Consider the following 15,360-nt stretch of genomic DNA (forward strand, 5'->3'; position numbering starts at 1 on the left):
CCGGCCGGGCCGCTCTCCCAGGCTCCGGGCTCGCAGCGTGGGGGGCTCCTAGGCTGGTGCCGCGGGCGCCGCCTGGTGACTCTGTGGCGGGGCGGGGATGCTGCTGCCCGGGGCCGCATCCCGCTGCCGCCGGGACTCCTCTTTCTCCTGCTGCAGCCGCCGGGCACCTCCCAGCCCCCTCCCGCCGCAGCCGCCCGGGAGCTGAGCCCCGAAGCTAGCCGCACCATGAGCAGGAACCAGCCCCGCTGGGGGCACCGGGGTACGTGTGTGATAGCGGGGGAAGGGGCAGCAGGGCCTCAGGGGGAGACTGGCGGTGGGCTGGGACCGGGGGTAGGAAGGAAGGTTGTGAGGCGGAGAGCGACCGGGGCTCTCGGCGTAACGCGTTCAGTAGCCCCATCAGCACAACGCCACGCCCAGTTCTAGGGCAGAGACTTCCAAGCGTGCGGGGAAACCTCCGCCCTGAAAGGCTTTTGATTCGGAAAAGCTCACTCTTGACGAAACTGACTTGCTTTCAGTCCCCTCTCAAGCAGCTCTCTAACAAATCAGTCACAACCTATTTTCTGATCCTTCTGTTTTACCCCTCCCTCTTCTCCCCGAAGCCAGGTTCTTTATCCAGCTCTGCCTGGTCATATGTACCGATATTACTTGAATGGTATTATTATAAACCACACGCTACTTCTGTGTTTGCACAGCTCATGACTGCAAAATGCTGTAAACATTTTTTATGAAAGACACCAAAAATAAAATGTAGCACTAAAATACAGTACTTTATAGACCCTGACCTTTCAATATAAGAGGTAATGTTTGAGTGATTTTTATAAGATTTCAAAATATCTTGCTCATTATAATGAAAATTCAAGGAAGATGGGAAACAAAAAGGGGAGGAAATAGAAGAACATCTTCATTTCAAAGGCATAAATAATTACTTGCAAACAACATTGCATCACACAGTTCGTGAGGCTCTGAGAATATTCAACAGACAGAACCTTGGGACTTTGACTTTCCAGTTAGTTTAGCTGCATCACGGAAATGATGTTCTCAGTTCCAGAGTGCTCCCAGAATTTCTAATAGGTTGTTTCCTGTTAGTAAAGTAAGATACTAGTACGTATACACGCACTTTAGAAAACTAAGATACTGCAACATAAATGTTAAATAATAATGGCCAGTGTTCTGATGCACCGTTATTACTAATGTAAAGGATAGTGTCATCAAATATTTTAAGCACAGAATTTACATTTTCTTTAGGAAAAAATATAAACTCTACTCATAAAAAAAGGGAGATCAGCAGGGACCCCAGTATCAATTTATTACCAGGGCAGTGATTAGGATGGCAGAACTTATGTGTGTACCAGAACATTAAGCAGAAGAAAATGGGGTTGTGAAAAAGACACTTATTTAAACACAGAAATTTGATACCACTTTTGTTAGTTATGCAGTTATGAGTTATTGAAATCTGGAAACATAAATCTGTTTTATAAATCTTACTTATTTTTAAAATATACCCAGACTGAAAAGGTCTTTAAAAAAGACATACTTTCAATAAAATCAGGCCATTTCCTGCTATTGACTTTTGGGGAGTTCTGCTTAAAAATAGTGAGATTTAATTATAAAGTGCCTTACACACGTGCAATTTATACATTTATATAGAACCTTTCATTGTGAAGGATCCCAAATTGCTTTACAACTGCACATAAGAATCACACCAATCACAGCTAAAATACAAACAGCTCAGTGGTGAAACATGACACCTGTTCAGCAGTGTATAGCACTCTACACAATTTAGAACAGGAAGTAAAAAGTACCCAATCCAGTTGAAAATTCAGAGAATTGGATAGGAAGTTGGAATTTGGCCAGACATTAGGGCTAATACTAACTCCAAGGAAACAAATCCTATCAATTCATTTATATTAAAGGCTGTGGTAGAGGAAATTGGTGGCAAGGTAATTAAAAAAAAATTGTTTGAGAATTTTGCTGTAAACGGTAATTAGAGTTTGTTTACCATTTTCTTTTGGTATTATACATAGGAACTTGGTTTTCTTGATTTTAAATATAGTTTTATCACTTTTTGTGTTGCAGAATCATATGTAAAAGACATTAAATACCCAGAGTCATCATTCCTCTCTGAATGGTAAGTTTGTTAATATGGCATGTGACATAAATGCGTGCAGTATTCTGTCACAAAATAAGTATTTTTTAAAAAGTAGGGATAATTTTCTTTGTAATTGGATTTACCAATAGCCTACTCTAACTATGCTTTGATACCAGAATAGGTTAAGGAGAATATGGGGAGATTGGTTCACGAAAGGTAGAAATTGTCTTTTTCTGAACATATCAAGCTATTGCTTGTGTTACATAACATTTATAAGTTCAACATGTGAGGCCATCTTTTATCCTGAAGAAGAGAGAGATTGTATGAATATTCAGTTGTCATATACGATTCTCCTTTCATGGGTAGAAAGGAGAATTGTGTATATCATTTATGCCATATTTGGACTTTAGCTAAGTAGAATACAGTGCTATACTGTCTGGTTCTCATTCTTTTCATGAATGTGAGTATGGTATGTGTCTTCTCCTACAATTTGCTGTTCTAAAAATGTAGTCATGTAATCCTAAACATTTAGGATCTTTTATAGAGATGGGTGGTACCTTCTTGATTTTTGATGGCTCTGCAGCCCAAAGATTATGTTGGTTTTTTTGCTTCAATATTGCAAAACAAATGGGTATTCAATTAACTATTATTCCTACGAGTTACAATCCACCAAAAGTATTAGGTCACAGAAAAAATTAATTTTTCTGTTGACATTTAAATATGGTAGTGAATTATTTTCCTCTGTGTATAACCTTGGGGAGAACTGCATCCCTATCACAATTTTTGGTCATGACTATACAGAGCAAAAACCCTTTTTGTAATCATTGAAGACTATGCAAAAATCATCTAATTGAAGTTCCTTATATTTTGTGAAAAATTCTGAAGTTCAAAATGAGTTTGTGGATTTTTTCACTTTAAACGTGGCATTTTGTTTGTTATTATACACACACACACACACACACACTAAACCACTGTGCTCTTGAATCACTGACAACAAAATCTAATTTGAATGATGCTGTTCTGCCTTATGGAAATAGAATCTATAAAATAAATTCCTTCCAGGGTTATCCTGAAAAAATACATAATTGGAAGAACACAATGTTTATTAAAACATACAAGAAAATCCTCATGTATGTTGTTGCCTCACCCTCTAGGCAATTTTTTTTGAGATCTAGTAAGGTGATTAGAAAATCACTATTTCTGACACTTCTGACTTAAAATTCCAACCACAAGTAAAGATGGCATGACATAGTTCATTCCAGAACCTGCTCATTTCAAGGCTGGTGAGATTGCTTTCAGAAACTGAACTGCCTTAATAATATCTGTTTGCATTCCAGTGGGCGATTCTGTTCCACATCACTAAGAACTTAAAGAATTTCTTGACATTATGGGTTTTTTAATAGCTTTTCTTTTCATTAACCTAAACAATTTTCCATTAACATACCAGTGTTACATCTGTTTGTTTAATGTCTGAAAGGATGATGTAAAACCACTGTAATGGTTCCTATACTGGTATCCCTCCATCCGAGGCCACCCCTCCCAACAGAGGGGCATATTGTTGAGGCAGCCCTACAATATTCCTGGTATCAGAACAGCCCATTGGAGTCATAGAAAACCAGTGTAAAATACAACTAACGACTGTCAGTTCTACTTCCAAGTACACCGCTACCTCGATATAACGCAACCCGATATAACACGGTAAAGCATCTCTACTACCTGTATTTTCCGTTCAAGTTCTGCTGTAAGGGTCCATGTCTCGCACACATACAGAAAAATGGAGATGACCAAGTGGATGCAGCAGTTTCAGTTTGGATTCCAGGGAGATGTTCTTATTCCCTCCAAATTGGCTTTAGCTTCGCCACTGCTGCTGCTGTTTGCGCAGTTCTTGCCCGAATTTCTGCCTTGGATCCTTCATCAGTGATGATTGCCCCCAAATACTTGAACTGTTTCACTATCTCCAGCTCTTGTCCACTGACAGTGATAAGTGAGCTGATCCCATCACGTTTGTTTGTCATTAGCTTGGTTTTCTCTGCACTGATTTCCATGCCATATTTTGCGGAAGTTTCATCCAATCATTTCACAAGGTTGGCAAGTTCATCTTCGCTGCCTGCCAGGCCATCAGTGTCATCAGCGAACTGAAGATTTGAGATTGTGCACCCACCAATGCTGACTGTGCATAAGTGATCTTCTAGGGCATCAGTCATTATGCACTCCAAGTAGACGTTGAATAGTGTGGGCGAAAGAAGGCGAAACCACTCTCCTATTGTGCCATTGACAAGAACTGCACTGCTGGCCTTGGCATACATTTGTTTAATGGTAAGCATAAGCTTACAACCAACATTGTACTACTTCATGGTTGCCCAGAGAGCTTCATGCCATACTCTGTCAAACGCCTTCTTGAAGTCAACAAAGATGTGGTAGATGTCCTGCTGGTGTTGTAAATACTTCTCATATAGAACACGAAGGTTGAAATTCTGTTCTGTGATACTTCTTCCAGTACAAAAGCCAGCCTGTTCTTCAGCGATGATATATTCTGCTTGTGGCTTCAATCTGTTCAATATGACTTTCAACATCACTTTGCTAGGATGGCTAATTAAGTTTATGGGCCGGTAATTTTGACACAATTGCAGGTTGCCTTTCTTTGGCAGAGTGATGATTAGTGACTGTGTCCACGTGGAGGGCCACTCACTAGTCTACCAGATCTTGTTGCAGATCTTGGTGAGTACATCTATTACTATTTCTCCTCTGAATTTCATCAGTTCAGCTGGGATGTTGTCAATACCTGTAGCCTTTCCGTTCTTGAGTGATTTCACAGTTGTCTCCACTTCTTCACATAGTATTGGAAAGTCATCCTCCTCTGTTAAACGTGGACTGTCTAAGACACTAGGATCTCCATTTGTCTGGCGGTTGTATAGATCAAAGCAGTAGTTTGTTCACCTATTGATGATGTCCTTTTCTTCTGTAAGGCTGTTCCCTTCTTTGTCTTGAATTACGTTAGCTTTGGTCCATCTTTTCTTCATCAGATCTTTTACAACCTGGAAGGCTCATGTGCTAATTTTATTATTGATACACTCTTCAATTTTAGAGCATTGTTTTTCAATCCATATTTCCTTGGTCATCTTAATTCCTTTCTTGAAATATCTGCCAATTGCTCTGTATTTATCAGCTCCCTCAGTGCTGTTCTTGTCTCTCTTAAGTTCTCTTCTAATGTCACACATTTGTAGTATTTCATTTGTGACCCATGGTTTTGTCTTCTTATGATGTCAAGTATCAGAGGGGTAGCCATGTTAGTCTGGATCTGTAAAAAGCAACAGAGAGTCCTGTGGCACCTTTAAGACTAACAGATGTATTGGAGCATAAGCTATTATGGGTGAATACCCACTTCGTCAGACGCAGCTTATGCTCCAATACATCTGTTAGTCTTAAAGGTGCCACAGGACTCTCCTCTTATGATAGGTTTCAGAGTAGCAGCTGTGTTAGTCTGTATGATCTCTTCTTATGATGTTTCCCAAGGATGTCCATTGCTGCCTCATTCATTACAGCATTGAAATTATTGGTCATTGTTTCTATGTCTTCCTCTAGAGCAAGCAGTGGGGCAAATTTTCCACCGATCATTGCTTGGAATGACTCTGCAATGTTTCTGTCTCTGAGTCTTTCTAAGTCAAACTTGGTTTTGGTGAACTTTGGCCTGACGATTTTCCTTAGCTGCAGCCAAAAATTTAGCATCACAAGGTCGTGATCACTTCCAATATCAGCACCGGGGAAGCTCCTTGTTTTAGCTCTGTTAATCCCAGAACGAAATCGGTTTTGCACCATGATGTAGTCGATCTGGCTGTGATGTAGACCATTAGTGCATGCCATGTTGATTGTCTGGATGCTTTATGTGCTCCTAATGTGTTTGCAAGAACCAGATTGTTATAGCTGGCAAACTCCAAAAGTCTCAATCCTCTCTCATTGGTTACCGCATTACAGAAAGGGCCACAATAATCTCGCTAATCTGCCTGTGCATCAGTACCCACTTTAGCATTCCAATCTCCTTGTACAATCAGGATATCTTTCTTGTGTACCTTATCAATGATGTCTTGGAGCTGATTGTTAAAATCTTCAATTTTCTCATCATCATAGTCTCTTGTAGGGGCGTAGACTTGAACCACTGTGATATTAAATGGTACTGCCTTTAGGTGGATGGAAATGAGCCTGGTGGACATTGGGCGGCATCCTAATTCTGAATTCTTGATATCTTTATGCACAAGAAATCCTACACCATTGACATGTTTGTCCACTGTAATAGAGTACATGGCCTTTTTCTGTTAGTATCTCTCCAAAGTTCTTCCATCTGACCTTAGAGATTCCTACTAAGTGCCAGGTATATTGTTCGATTTCATACATGAGTTCTTTCAACCTCCTTATTTATCTCAATGTCCTTACATTCCATGTGGCTATGGTGATGTTATCGCTTCCACAGATCCTCTTTGTTGGGGTTACACCAGTAGTATACGTGTTGCGTCTACGTGTATACTTGTCGCGTTTATTTATTTTATTTATTTATTACCCTGGTGGGAGAAGGATGGCATGGTCATTACTAACCAGGCTGTGATCAATCCAGGTATGGACATAATGGACTTGCTCATCATATGGTTGCACTATTCCTTAAATACTGTGTGTACATGTAACGCCGACAGGCCCCAGTCGTCGGCGGGCAGTATCGAACCGGGGACCTTAGTGCATGAACTAAAAGCCAATTGGTTGTTAGCTAAGGCTGTAGAGCAGACTCGTTTTCTCTCTCTTTAAGTGATCTCAGTGCCACTAGCTGGGACAGAACACCACACCTAGGTGGTGTATGGGTTACATTCTCAAATCACACCGTGATTCTGAGCATCTAGAAGTTTCAGGCTTTCAATAGAGACCTTACATGTTACCCTTTATGGACAAATATCTTGTAAGCAATGTATTTGATGTAGAGAATTTGTCAGGTCTGAAACAAGAGTTGGTTACAAAGGTTCTGAGCTGAGTTTGCTGCCTTTCTAGCACTCATATCTCCTGACAGAATTAAACCTAGATCTTCTGCATAGTTGTGGGAAAAACCTTGTGGGATGGAGCTGGTGTAGTTCTGAGTCCAGGAGAATCATTTATGTCTGAGTTATTGCCTCATTGGTAGGCTCTAATTGACTTGCCAAAAGTTACACAAAATGTCTGACATAGCAGCTGAGGTGAAAGTAAGCTGGTACGATCCGGTACGGCATACTAGTAAGAAAGCCGGTACACAGCTACCATACAGGCAGGGCCGCTGATGTGGGGGGAGCAAAAGGGGCAGCTGTCCTGGGGCCCCGCAATTTAAAAGGGCCCGGGGCTCCTGGCAGTGGCTGGAGCCCCAGGCCCTTTAAATCGCCGCCAGAGCCCTGAGCGGCGCAGGCCGGGCAGCGCTGAAGGGCTGGCTAGGGGAGTCTGGCCCCAGCCCCGTCCCTTCCGCCCAAGGCCCCGCCCTTCTGGGGGCCCAGAGCTGCCCCCCCACCTTGCCCAGGACCCTGACCTCCCTGCGTACCAGTAAGTCCGTTAACTTACTTTCACTTCTGCATAGCAGGGAATAAAACCTGGCTCTTCTCAGTCCCTGACCAGCATCCTAACCACTGAACCTCCTTCTCCTGTATTTTCATATTGTAGCTTGTATTCACTAGCCTCGATGTTCCATTAGCTCTCTGCTGTTATCTTGGTGGGTGGAAGAAAAGCTTTTGGGTGTTTTCTGACCACAAATCTACCCCCCTTTTTCTTTGACTCATTTTTGGGTGGATGGAGTGAGGATGTGGCCAAATGACCATCCACTTCTGTTCTTGATTGGTTTGAATAGGGCAGGTAACTTTTTCCATGGGGTTTTGTAGTGGCTGACATCAATACCACCACCATAGATGCTGATACATAGTGGCAGCCAGTGATTTGCAGGATTGTATATTTGTGACCAGAAAAAGTTGTTTTTCACTATTAAAAAAAAAACTGACCCTGGTTCTTGAGCATTCAGTACACATTACTAAAGCTCTCTCTTAATAAATAAAATACATTTCATATTATTTTTCAAGCCCATGATTCTCAGTCTTTTTGTACTAGGGATCCAAAACCAGATTAGTTTAAGGCAACCCACCCAATCCCACAGTCCTTTGTTGCTACAAAAATTGTGAAATTAGATTGATAGCAAAAAACGCCAGATGGTTTGGAGTTTTGTGGGGCTATTGGCTGTTGGCATACATGCTAAAAGGTTGGGGAAAGAGGGGCTGTGGCTGTTTATTGCCTGAGACTGTTTCGCCTTCCGTAATGCACAGCCCTAAGCAATAGGAGTTCTGCGGCTTCAAGAGGCTATGGAGCAGCCAGCTAGACACCCGCTTGAAGTAATATTTTCCTTCTCCTGGAGCGGAATGTGGTGTGTGGTGAGGAAGAAATGGCTGAGAACCTGAAGCAAGGGTTGGGAACGGAGTAGGATGGAGGCAGGAGTTGGATGGAGAATAAGTGATTCTTTCCATCTCCTGCTCACACTCCTGCTGAGTCCTAGTGCCCATGGGATTTTACTGACTTGTTTTGTTCAGTCAGCAGTCCACTTATGGGTAATTTCCCACATATTGAGAAGTCCTGATTCAAAGTGTCTATGTATGTTGACAACACGGTTTGTAACTTTTGAAAAACATCGATCACCTTACTCTTTAAACACATATTTGCATCCACGGTATCTTTTTCATTTCATATCTGAAACAGCAGATCGCTTTCATCTCAGGCATCAAAAGAACAAAAAATGCCAAGTCTAATGTCTGACCACAAATATCTGAATAATAAAGCCTCAGGAAGATCATTGGGATGTTTTCCCTTTGAAAGTAACTGGAGGAGTGCATTGTTAAAGACAGAAAGGATAAAAAAAGGTAAATGGTTCAGCTTGTCATTTTATGGTCTAGTTAACTTCACTAAGAAGCTGTCCTTTCCAGTGCTGCAAATGTGTGTGTGTGTGTGGGGGGGGGGGGGGGGGGGGTAGGGGTGGAAGAGGGAGTAGAACTTCTAGTGCTGCATTTCTCCAAGCTTAATTTTTGGCATGCACAACCATAAGAGCTCCTTAATTAAGGCTTCTATATAATCAGTCTGTTGTGTGTATCTTTTCTTTATAAGGACCTGATTCTTCTCCTTTTAAAGTTAATAGAAATTTAATCATCAATAAGGCTACCTTTTAGTATTTTTAGGTAAAAGTCACGGACAGGTCATGGGCAGTAAACAAAAATTCACGGCCCACAACCTGTCCATGACTTTTACTAAAAATACCTGTGACTAAAACTTGCGGGGGGGGGGGGAGCCTGCCCAGGGCCCCCACAGGTGCCAGGGGAGGGAGGCCCAGGTGCTGTGAGGAGGGGCGGGTACTGGCCTGGGACCCCCACTGGTGCTGGGAGGGTGGGGTCGGTGGGGCCGATAGGCTCCCTACCTGGCTCCGTGCCTCCCCCCCCCTCCCCGCAGCAGCAGTAGAGTTTGGGTGTGGGAGGGGGCAGGGGATTCGGGCATGGGACGGGGTGAGGTGGGCTCTGGATGGCGCTTACCTGCGGGTTTGTCGGAAGCAGTGACATCCCTCTCGCTCAGCAGCTAGGTGGAGGCGTGGCCAGGAAGCTCTGCACGCTGCCTCTGCCTGCAGGCACCACCCCCGCAGCTCCCATTGGCAGATCTGCCTGAGCTGCCCCTGAGCCAGGCCCACCGGCCACTGCGGAAGTCACAGATGTCACGGAATCTGTGACTTCCATAACTTCCGTGACAAACTCACAGCCTTAAGCAGACTTCAGAAGGAGCAAAATTTGGCCTTTAATTACTAATGTACCTTACATTTCCTGGTATTTCCAAGGGTTTCATATGACCATGCATTGAGTGAGACGTGGTTTTTGTGAAATGGCCTCACTTTTTAAAAACAAACAACCCATGTGTTTTTTCTCCCGATGATATATCTCTACTGATTTCATATTTAGTAAAAGGCGCTTAACAAACTCATCTCATTTATACTCCTTAATGTGTGTTCTAATTATGCTCAGATGCTAATATTTTATGTACACTTCTGTGACTATTTACTTTGAGCAGAATACTCTTCAACCTTTGACTTGAGAGACTGCGAGGAGAGTGCTGCAGTACCAAACCTTACTCAAGGAGTCCAGAGCTATCAAGAAAACCCATCTCCTATTCTGCAGATGAAAAAAGGATTTGCATATGGTGCTGCTAAACCATTTCCAACTGGGTATATGTCCATAGTCAATGTTTTCATATAAAAAGTATTTGTTTTTAGAACATTTTAGCTTTTTAGAATCAAAGTGCACCCTGGCATATTGCACCTGAAAAGACTTGTAAAAGAGTCCAGGTATTTGATAGCTTTGTCAAATGAGTATTTGCTGAAGAGAGTGGGAAGTGAAACTTCTAGTTTATTTTTTCACTTGAGCCTTGAGTAATGCAGAAGAATAATGTAAAAAGTGTAAACAATTCTATGGATGTACTTCTGTTGAGTCAATGCAGCAATAAAGCAAAGATTGTCTTATGTCCAAATCCAGAGTAGGTTCCAAGGCACATCCCATATATACTATTAACTCACTGACACTCAAAGTCAGTATTAATTCTGTAGCATGGCACAATGTCAGACTTGAAGCCATTGCTAGAGGGCAATCAGCAGTTTTTTCACCTTACCAGAATCACAAGAAATAAAGCTGTCCTCCTAGTAAATTCCAAGTGTAGCTGTGAAGAGCAATGATGCTTCTGCGTTCTGCTAAATAGAAGATTTTGTCAACAGAAAAGAAGTTAATCCTTTTGATTGGAAAAAGAGGATCCACATCTGGAAATATGTAGATCTCTTACTGTTCTTATAGAAAGTACCTTTCTAGACACATTTCTGAAATAATTCTATCCTTATATCTTGGGTCTAGCCCTCTAGAACTAATTTGTGTGTTAGTCAAGATAGTAAGTTAATCCATACTTCCTACAGGCATCAGGAGTGCCTTTTAGATACAGAGAACATCTACCGTGTTAGCAGTGACCAGATGTTCAATAGTCATTGTAGAAGAAAAACTATGAGGATTATTACCTTGAAGTTAATTTTGCAATATTTCAAGCTTCCTTCTCAGCATTTTGCTTTGTCTCACAGTGTTCTTACTAAGAACCTATTGTCTGTGCTCCTCTTTGTATCTAATAATTGATATCTGTTTGCTTCAGTTGGAACGCCATGCTTCCCACACAGGTGTCCACCGAACTTACGTATATAAACAGGGGAGTAACTTTTCTCAACAGATATGTTTCTCTTCACTCCCTCCCCTGTCTCCCATCCCTTGGTCCCTCCCCATATAAAAGATGTGAGGGGGACAAGTCCCCTCCTTGTAATGACACCAGTGCTATCCACAAAGTAGTTTTGTCTAGGGCTTTTTTCTTATGGTCTTCAGTATGGTTTACAAACTGCTGCCATGTGCGGATAAGCTGTCTATCTGGAGTCATTTCTGGACATAAATAAATATGATGGGTAAACAATGGCAAAAATAGCATGTGGCACTTAGTTTTCAACATACTAAGTCCCTAAAAATATGCTGTTTTCAGCAAAATATAGTATATGTAATATTCTGCTATCATTAGCATGTATTGCACTTCATATTTTTGTTACAACTTGCTCATGCCAGTGAATCTTTTCTGAATCATTGTTCTTGATAATGATAAAGCAAACAATAATTAATTACAGAGTAATATAATCTGTACTCAGTAAAAAGAGTGGCCTTTCATACATTCATTCTTACTCCTTAAAACAGTTTGCCAGAAATTCACCCATTATTGAAAATTTTGTTGGACTGTCTCTCCTAACAGACTGTAGCTGGAATTTAGTCATAATTCTCCTATGATTTTATAATCAAAAATACTACTTAAAGGATTCTTATTTCAGACACATGTCATCTCACAATGTTAATGATCTTTGTTCTGGGATGGTATTCAGTGAAGCATGTTATACAATGGATTATCATTTTAATACAGACTTCCGTTATCTGTTTAAATCTTGTTCTAATTGTTTTTAGCTCTTATAGTGAAGATGAGCATAATTGTGTGCCAACTTCATACATACTTCCACAGACCTCATCACAGTACTTAGGATACGAGTTTTGCAAAAATAGGTAAGTCTCCATTTTAAATTATTATGTATCACCATTCCCTGAAGAGTTAAGGAAAGATTTTAAGTTACTGAATATGCAAAGCGATCTTAGTAATATGGTTCTTAAATGGTTGCTCCTTTTTAACTGCCTTTTTTCAATATGTATGCAGTGTTGTTGTAGCTGTGTTGGTCCCAGGATATTAGAGAGACAACGTGGGTGAGGTAATATTTTTTATTGGACCAACTTCTGTTGGTGAGAGAGACAAGCTTTCGAGTTTACACAGACCTGAAGAAGAGCTCTGTGTAAACTCAAAAGCTTGTCTCACCCACAGAAGTTGCTCCAATAAAAGATATTACCTCACCCACCTTGTCTCCATTCCTCCAATATGAAATTTTGCGACCTCTTATTTCTGTGATTGAGATACTGGATTAGGGGCTTCTTCTGGGTGTGATGGAGACTAATTGCTCCAGCTTTCAAGCACAAATTAATTAATGCATACTAATAAGTAAAACTTGTGTCCTATTTTCCATAACACCAAACAAAATCATTTTGCTCTAGCAGTACATTCTCTCTGCCCTGGCAGTATTCCAGAATTCTAGACTTTCAGTTTATAGTGCAATATTGCTTGTGAGGGACAAACATTTTAATTTAGGAAGAGAGCCAAGTGGCTCTCAGATAATATAACTAATTTTACCGTATTCCTTGTGATTCTGGACCCATGTTTCAATTTGAAAGAACCAGGTCTATGTACTTTTTATGGATTTTACTAAAAAGAATAAGCAAGCACATATTTAGATTAAACAAATATATCAATAAGGCAAAAACTACTATAACTTTAGTAAACTAAGAATGAAACAATACAATAATCAATTAAGATCACAATTGAGATTAAATCAGTAGATCAATGAGTTAACAGTGACATTAGTTTAGATATTTAGTGTAGTTATAGCTGTGTCAGTCTCAGGATATTAGAGAAACAAGGTGGGTGAGGTAATATCTTTTATTGAACCAACTTCTGTTGGTGAGAGAAAAGAGCTCTGTGTGGCTTGAAAGCTTGTCTCTCTCACCAACAGAAGTTAGTCCAATAAAAGATATTACTTCATCCACCTTCTCTCTCTAAATAGTTTAGATTATCATTTATCAAATCATTAAATTAATAAGCAGGTAATCAAATTATATCAGGAGGCTGACCCAAGGAAAAATTGCTTTTATTTAATCAATAGACTGAAGGAGATAGTTGTTGTCCTTTAATCTAACAACTCCAGTGAGGGATCCTGTCTTGACTGTGAAATCAATCGTCGACCAAATATAGGACGTGACTGTCGGTTTTGAGTTTAGATAATGACTGAGGGAGATTCAGTGGGGTAGCCAGCATGGGATATTTGGGTGGGTCCTGTCTTTGGGTGGGCAGGCAGTTATGGGGGGAAGAAAGGGGGGAGCAGGACAGAAGGAATGTGGGCCCACCTCCCCCTGCCCCGTGCAGCCAGCCTTGCAGGGGGTGATGCAGGGCCAGCTCCAGTGGAGGAAGCACATGCCTGGGGCGGCACATGCTAAGGAGTGGCATTCCGTCCATTCTTGGGGCGGCTTTGGCAGTTCAGGCGGCTTCTTTTTTTTTTTTTTTTTTTGCTTGGGGCGGCAAAAATGGTAGAGCCAGCCCTGTACCTTAGATACTGCCAGTTCCTTCTTTCCTAGTTCCACCCCCTCAACAAAAAAATTTACTCATTTTCCCACATGTTGGATGCTCCTCCAAACCAAATCTATAGGCTTGTCTAGACAGGGAATTCTCAGGAAAGTTAGCATGAATTAAGTATATGAATTTAAAGTACAACGGCCTCTTCTGCACTAGCTCCTTGTATGGACACACTTATTCTGCACTAAGAGTGCCTTTTTGTGCTTTAACTTAATCCATTTTCAATGTCAGTTCCACACAGCAGTGCAAGTAGGCCGGTAAGCTCCGGTATGCCATACCAGCAAGATATGTATAGCCGGTATGGCATACCAGCAAGACACAGGAGGAGCCGGTGACCCCATGCCTCTTCTGGTATGGCTGTACCACCCCCAACCCCGCCCCCTGCCCTTCCACGGAATTGCCTCTCCTCTGGCTCCATCTGTATAGCAGCAACCCCACCAGAGGACAGGGCTGAGAGGGTGGGGCTGGGGGTGGTACAGCTGTTGGAGGAGCTGCCGGCATTCTGCTCTTTTCCCTGTTTCTTTCCCAGCGGGGAAAGGTGCAGAACCCCCAGCACTGCTTCCCCAGCCCTGTTCTCCAGCAGGGCTGCTGCTGTAGTATGAGGACAGAGACACAGCTCCGTGGAAGGGCAGGGGTTGGGGCTGGGACTTTTGCTCCTTTCCCCGCTAGGAGGGGCAGCAGGGAAAGGAGCAGAATACTGGAAGCTCTCCGGCAACTGTACCACCCCCAGCCCTGCCTATCCAGCCCTGTCCTCTGGCGGGGCTGCTGCTGTACAGATAGAGCCGGAGGACGGAGACGCAGGGTTGTGGAAGGGCAGGGGTGGGGGCTGGAGGCAGTAGAGGAGGCTGGAGGAGCTGCTGGCGTGGGGCTGACCAGCGGCTCCATGTTCTGCTCCTTTCCTGAAGTCTCCGGCGCAGCAGGAGGAGGATAGAACACCCCCGCTCCAGTAACATGGGATGGATCATGGGGAGGGAACTGGGAGAGTGTGGGGGCCCTGGGCTGGGGATAGGGTGGGGAGGAGTCACATGGAGTCACATGGGGAAGTCATGTGTCCCCCCCCCTAGTTTTGTCCCCCCCCCCCCCCCCCGTACTGGTAAGAAATGGATTTTACTTGCACCACTGGTTCCACACTAGCTATTCCAAGGCTTTTCCTTTTGTAGATAAACTCTAGGTTATTTAAGCTTCCCACATACTTAAGCCTGTTCCCTTCCTACATTTTTAAAGCATGTGCTATAGTTTTACCAGGAACATTCAGTCTTTAGGCTACTTATGGTTAGTGCAGTGTTTCCCAAACCTTCAGAAGTTGAGACCCCCTTCAGGAAAATAAAATCAGCTGCGCTCCCCTTCAGCTCTACTGTATGTTGTTAGAGGCCTTCCCATGATATAGATCTTCATAATATACTTCCTTGCCTTTCTTACCTGCTTATGTCACTGGGCTCTAAGTTAGCACCCATTGAAATAAA

The 15,360-nt window shown here is 42.3% G+C and overlaps 1 protein-coding gene across 4 annotated transcripts in view; it reads left to right on the forward strand.

Annotated features, from left to right (window-relative positions):
* C2H8orf89 (chromosome 2 C8orf89 homolog) overlaps window positions 1-15,360 on the forward strand; it is a 19,614-nt gene continuing 4,254 nt past the window's right edge. For 2 of the 4 annotated variants that reach the window (XM_034763112.1, XM_034763113.1), the window contains exons 1-5: window positions 1-259; window positions 2,077-2,128; window positions 8,828-8,988; window positions 10,172-10,328; window positions 12,133-12,228. In XM_034763112.1, coding sequence (XP_034619003.1) covers window positions 226-259; window positions 2,077-2,128; window positions 8,828-8,988; window positions 10,172-10,328; window positions 12,133-12,228 — 500 coding nt within the window. In that variant the 5' untranslated portion in view covers window positions 1-225. The remainder of the gene's footprint in view (window positions 260-2,076; window positions 2,129-8,827; window positions 8,989-10,171; window positions 10,329-12,132; window positions 12,229-15,360) is intronic. The other 2 variants (XM_034763114.1, XM_034763115.1) reach the window with 2 other exon arrangements.

This window comes from Trachemys scripta, chromosome 2, assembly GCF_013100865.1.
Source record: "Trachemys scripta elegans isolate TJP31775 chromosome 2, CAS_Tse_1.0, whole genome shotgun sequence".
NCBI lineage: Eukaryota > Metazoa > Chordata > Testudines > Emydidae > Trachemys > Trachemys scripta.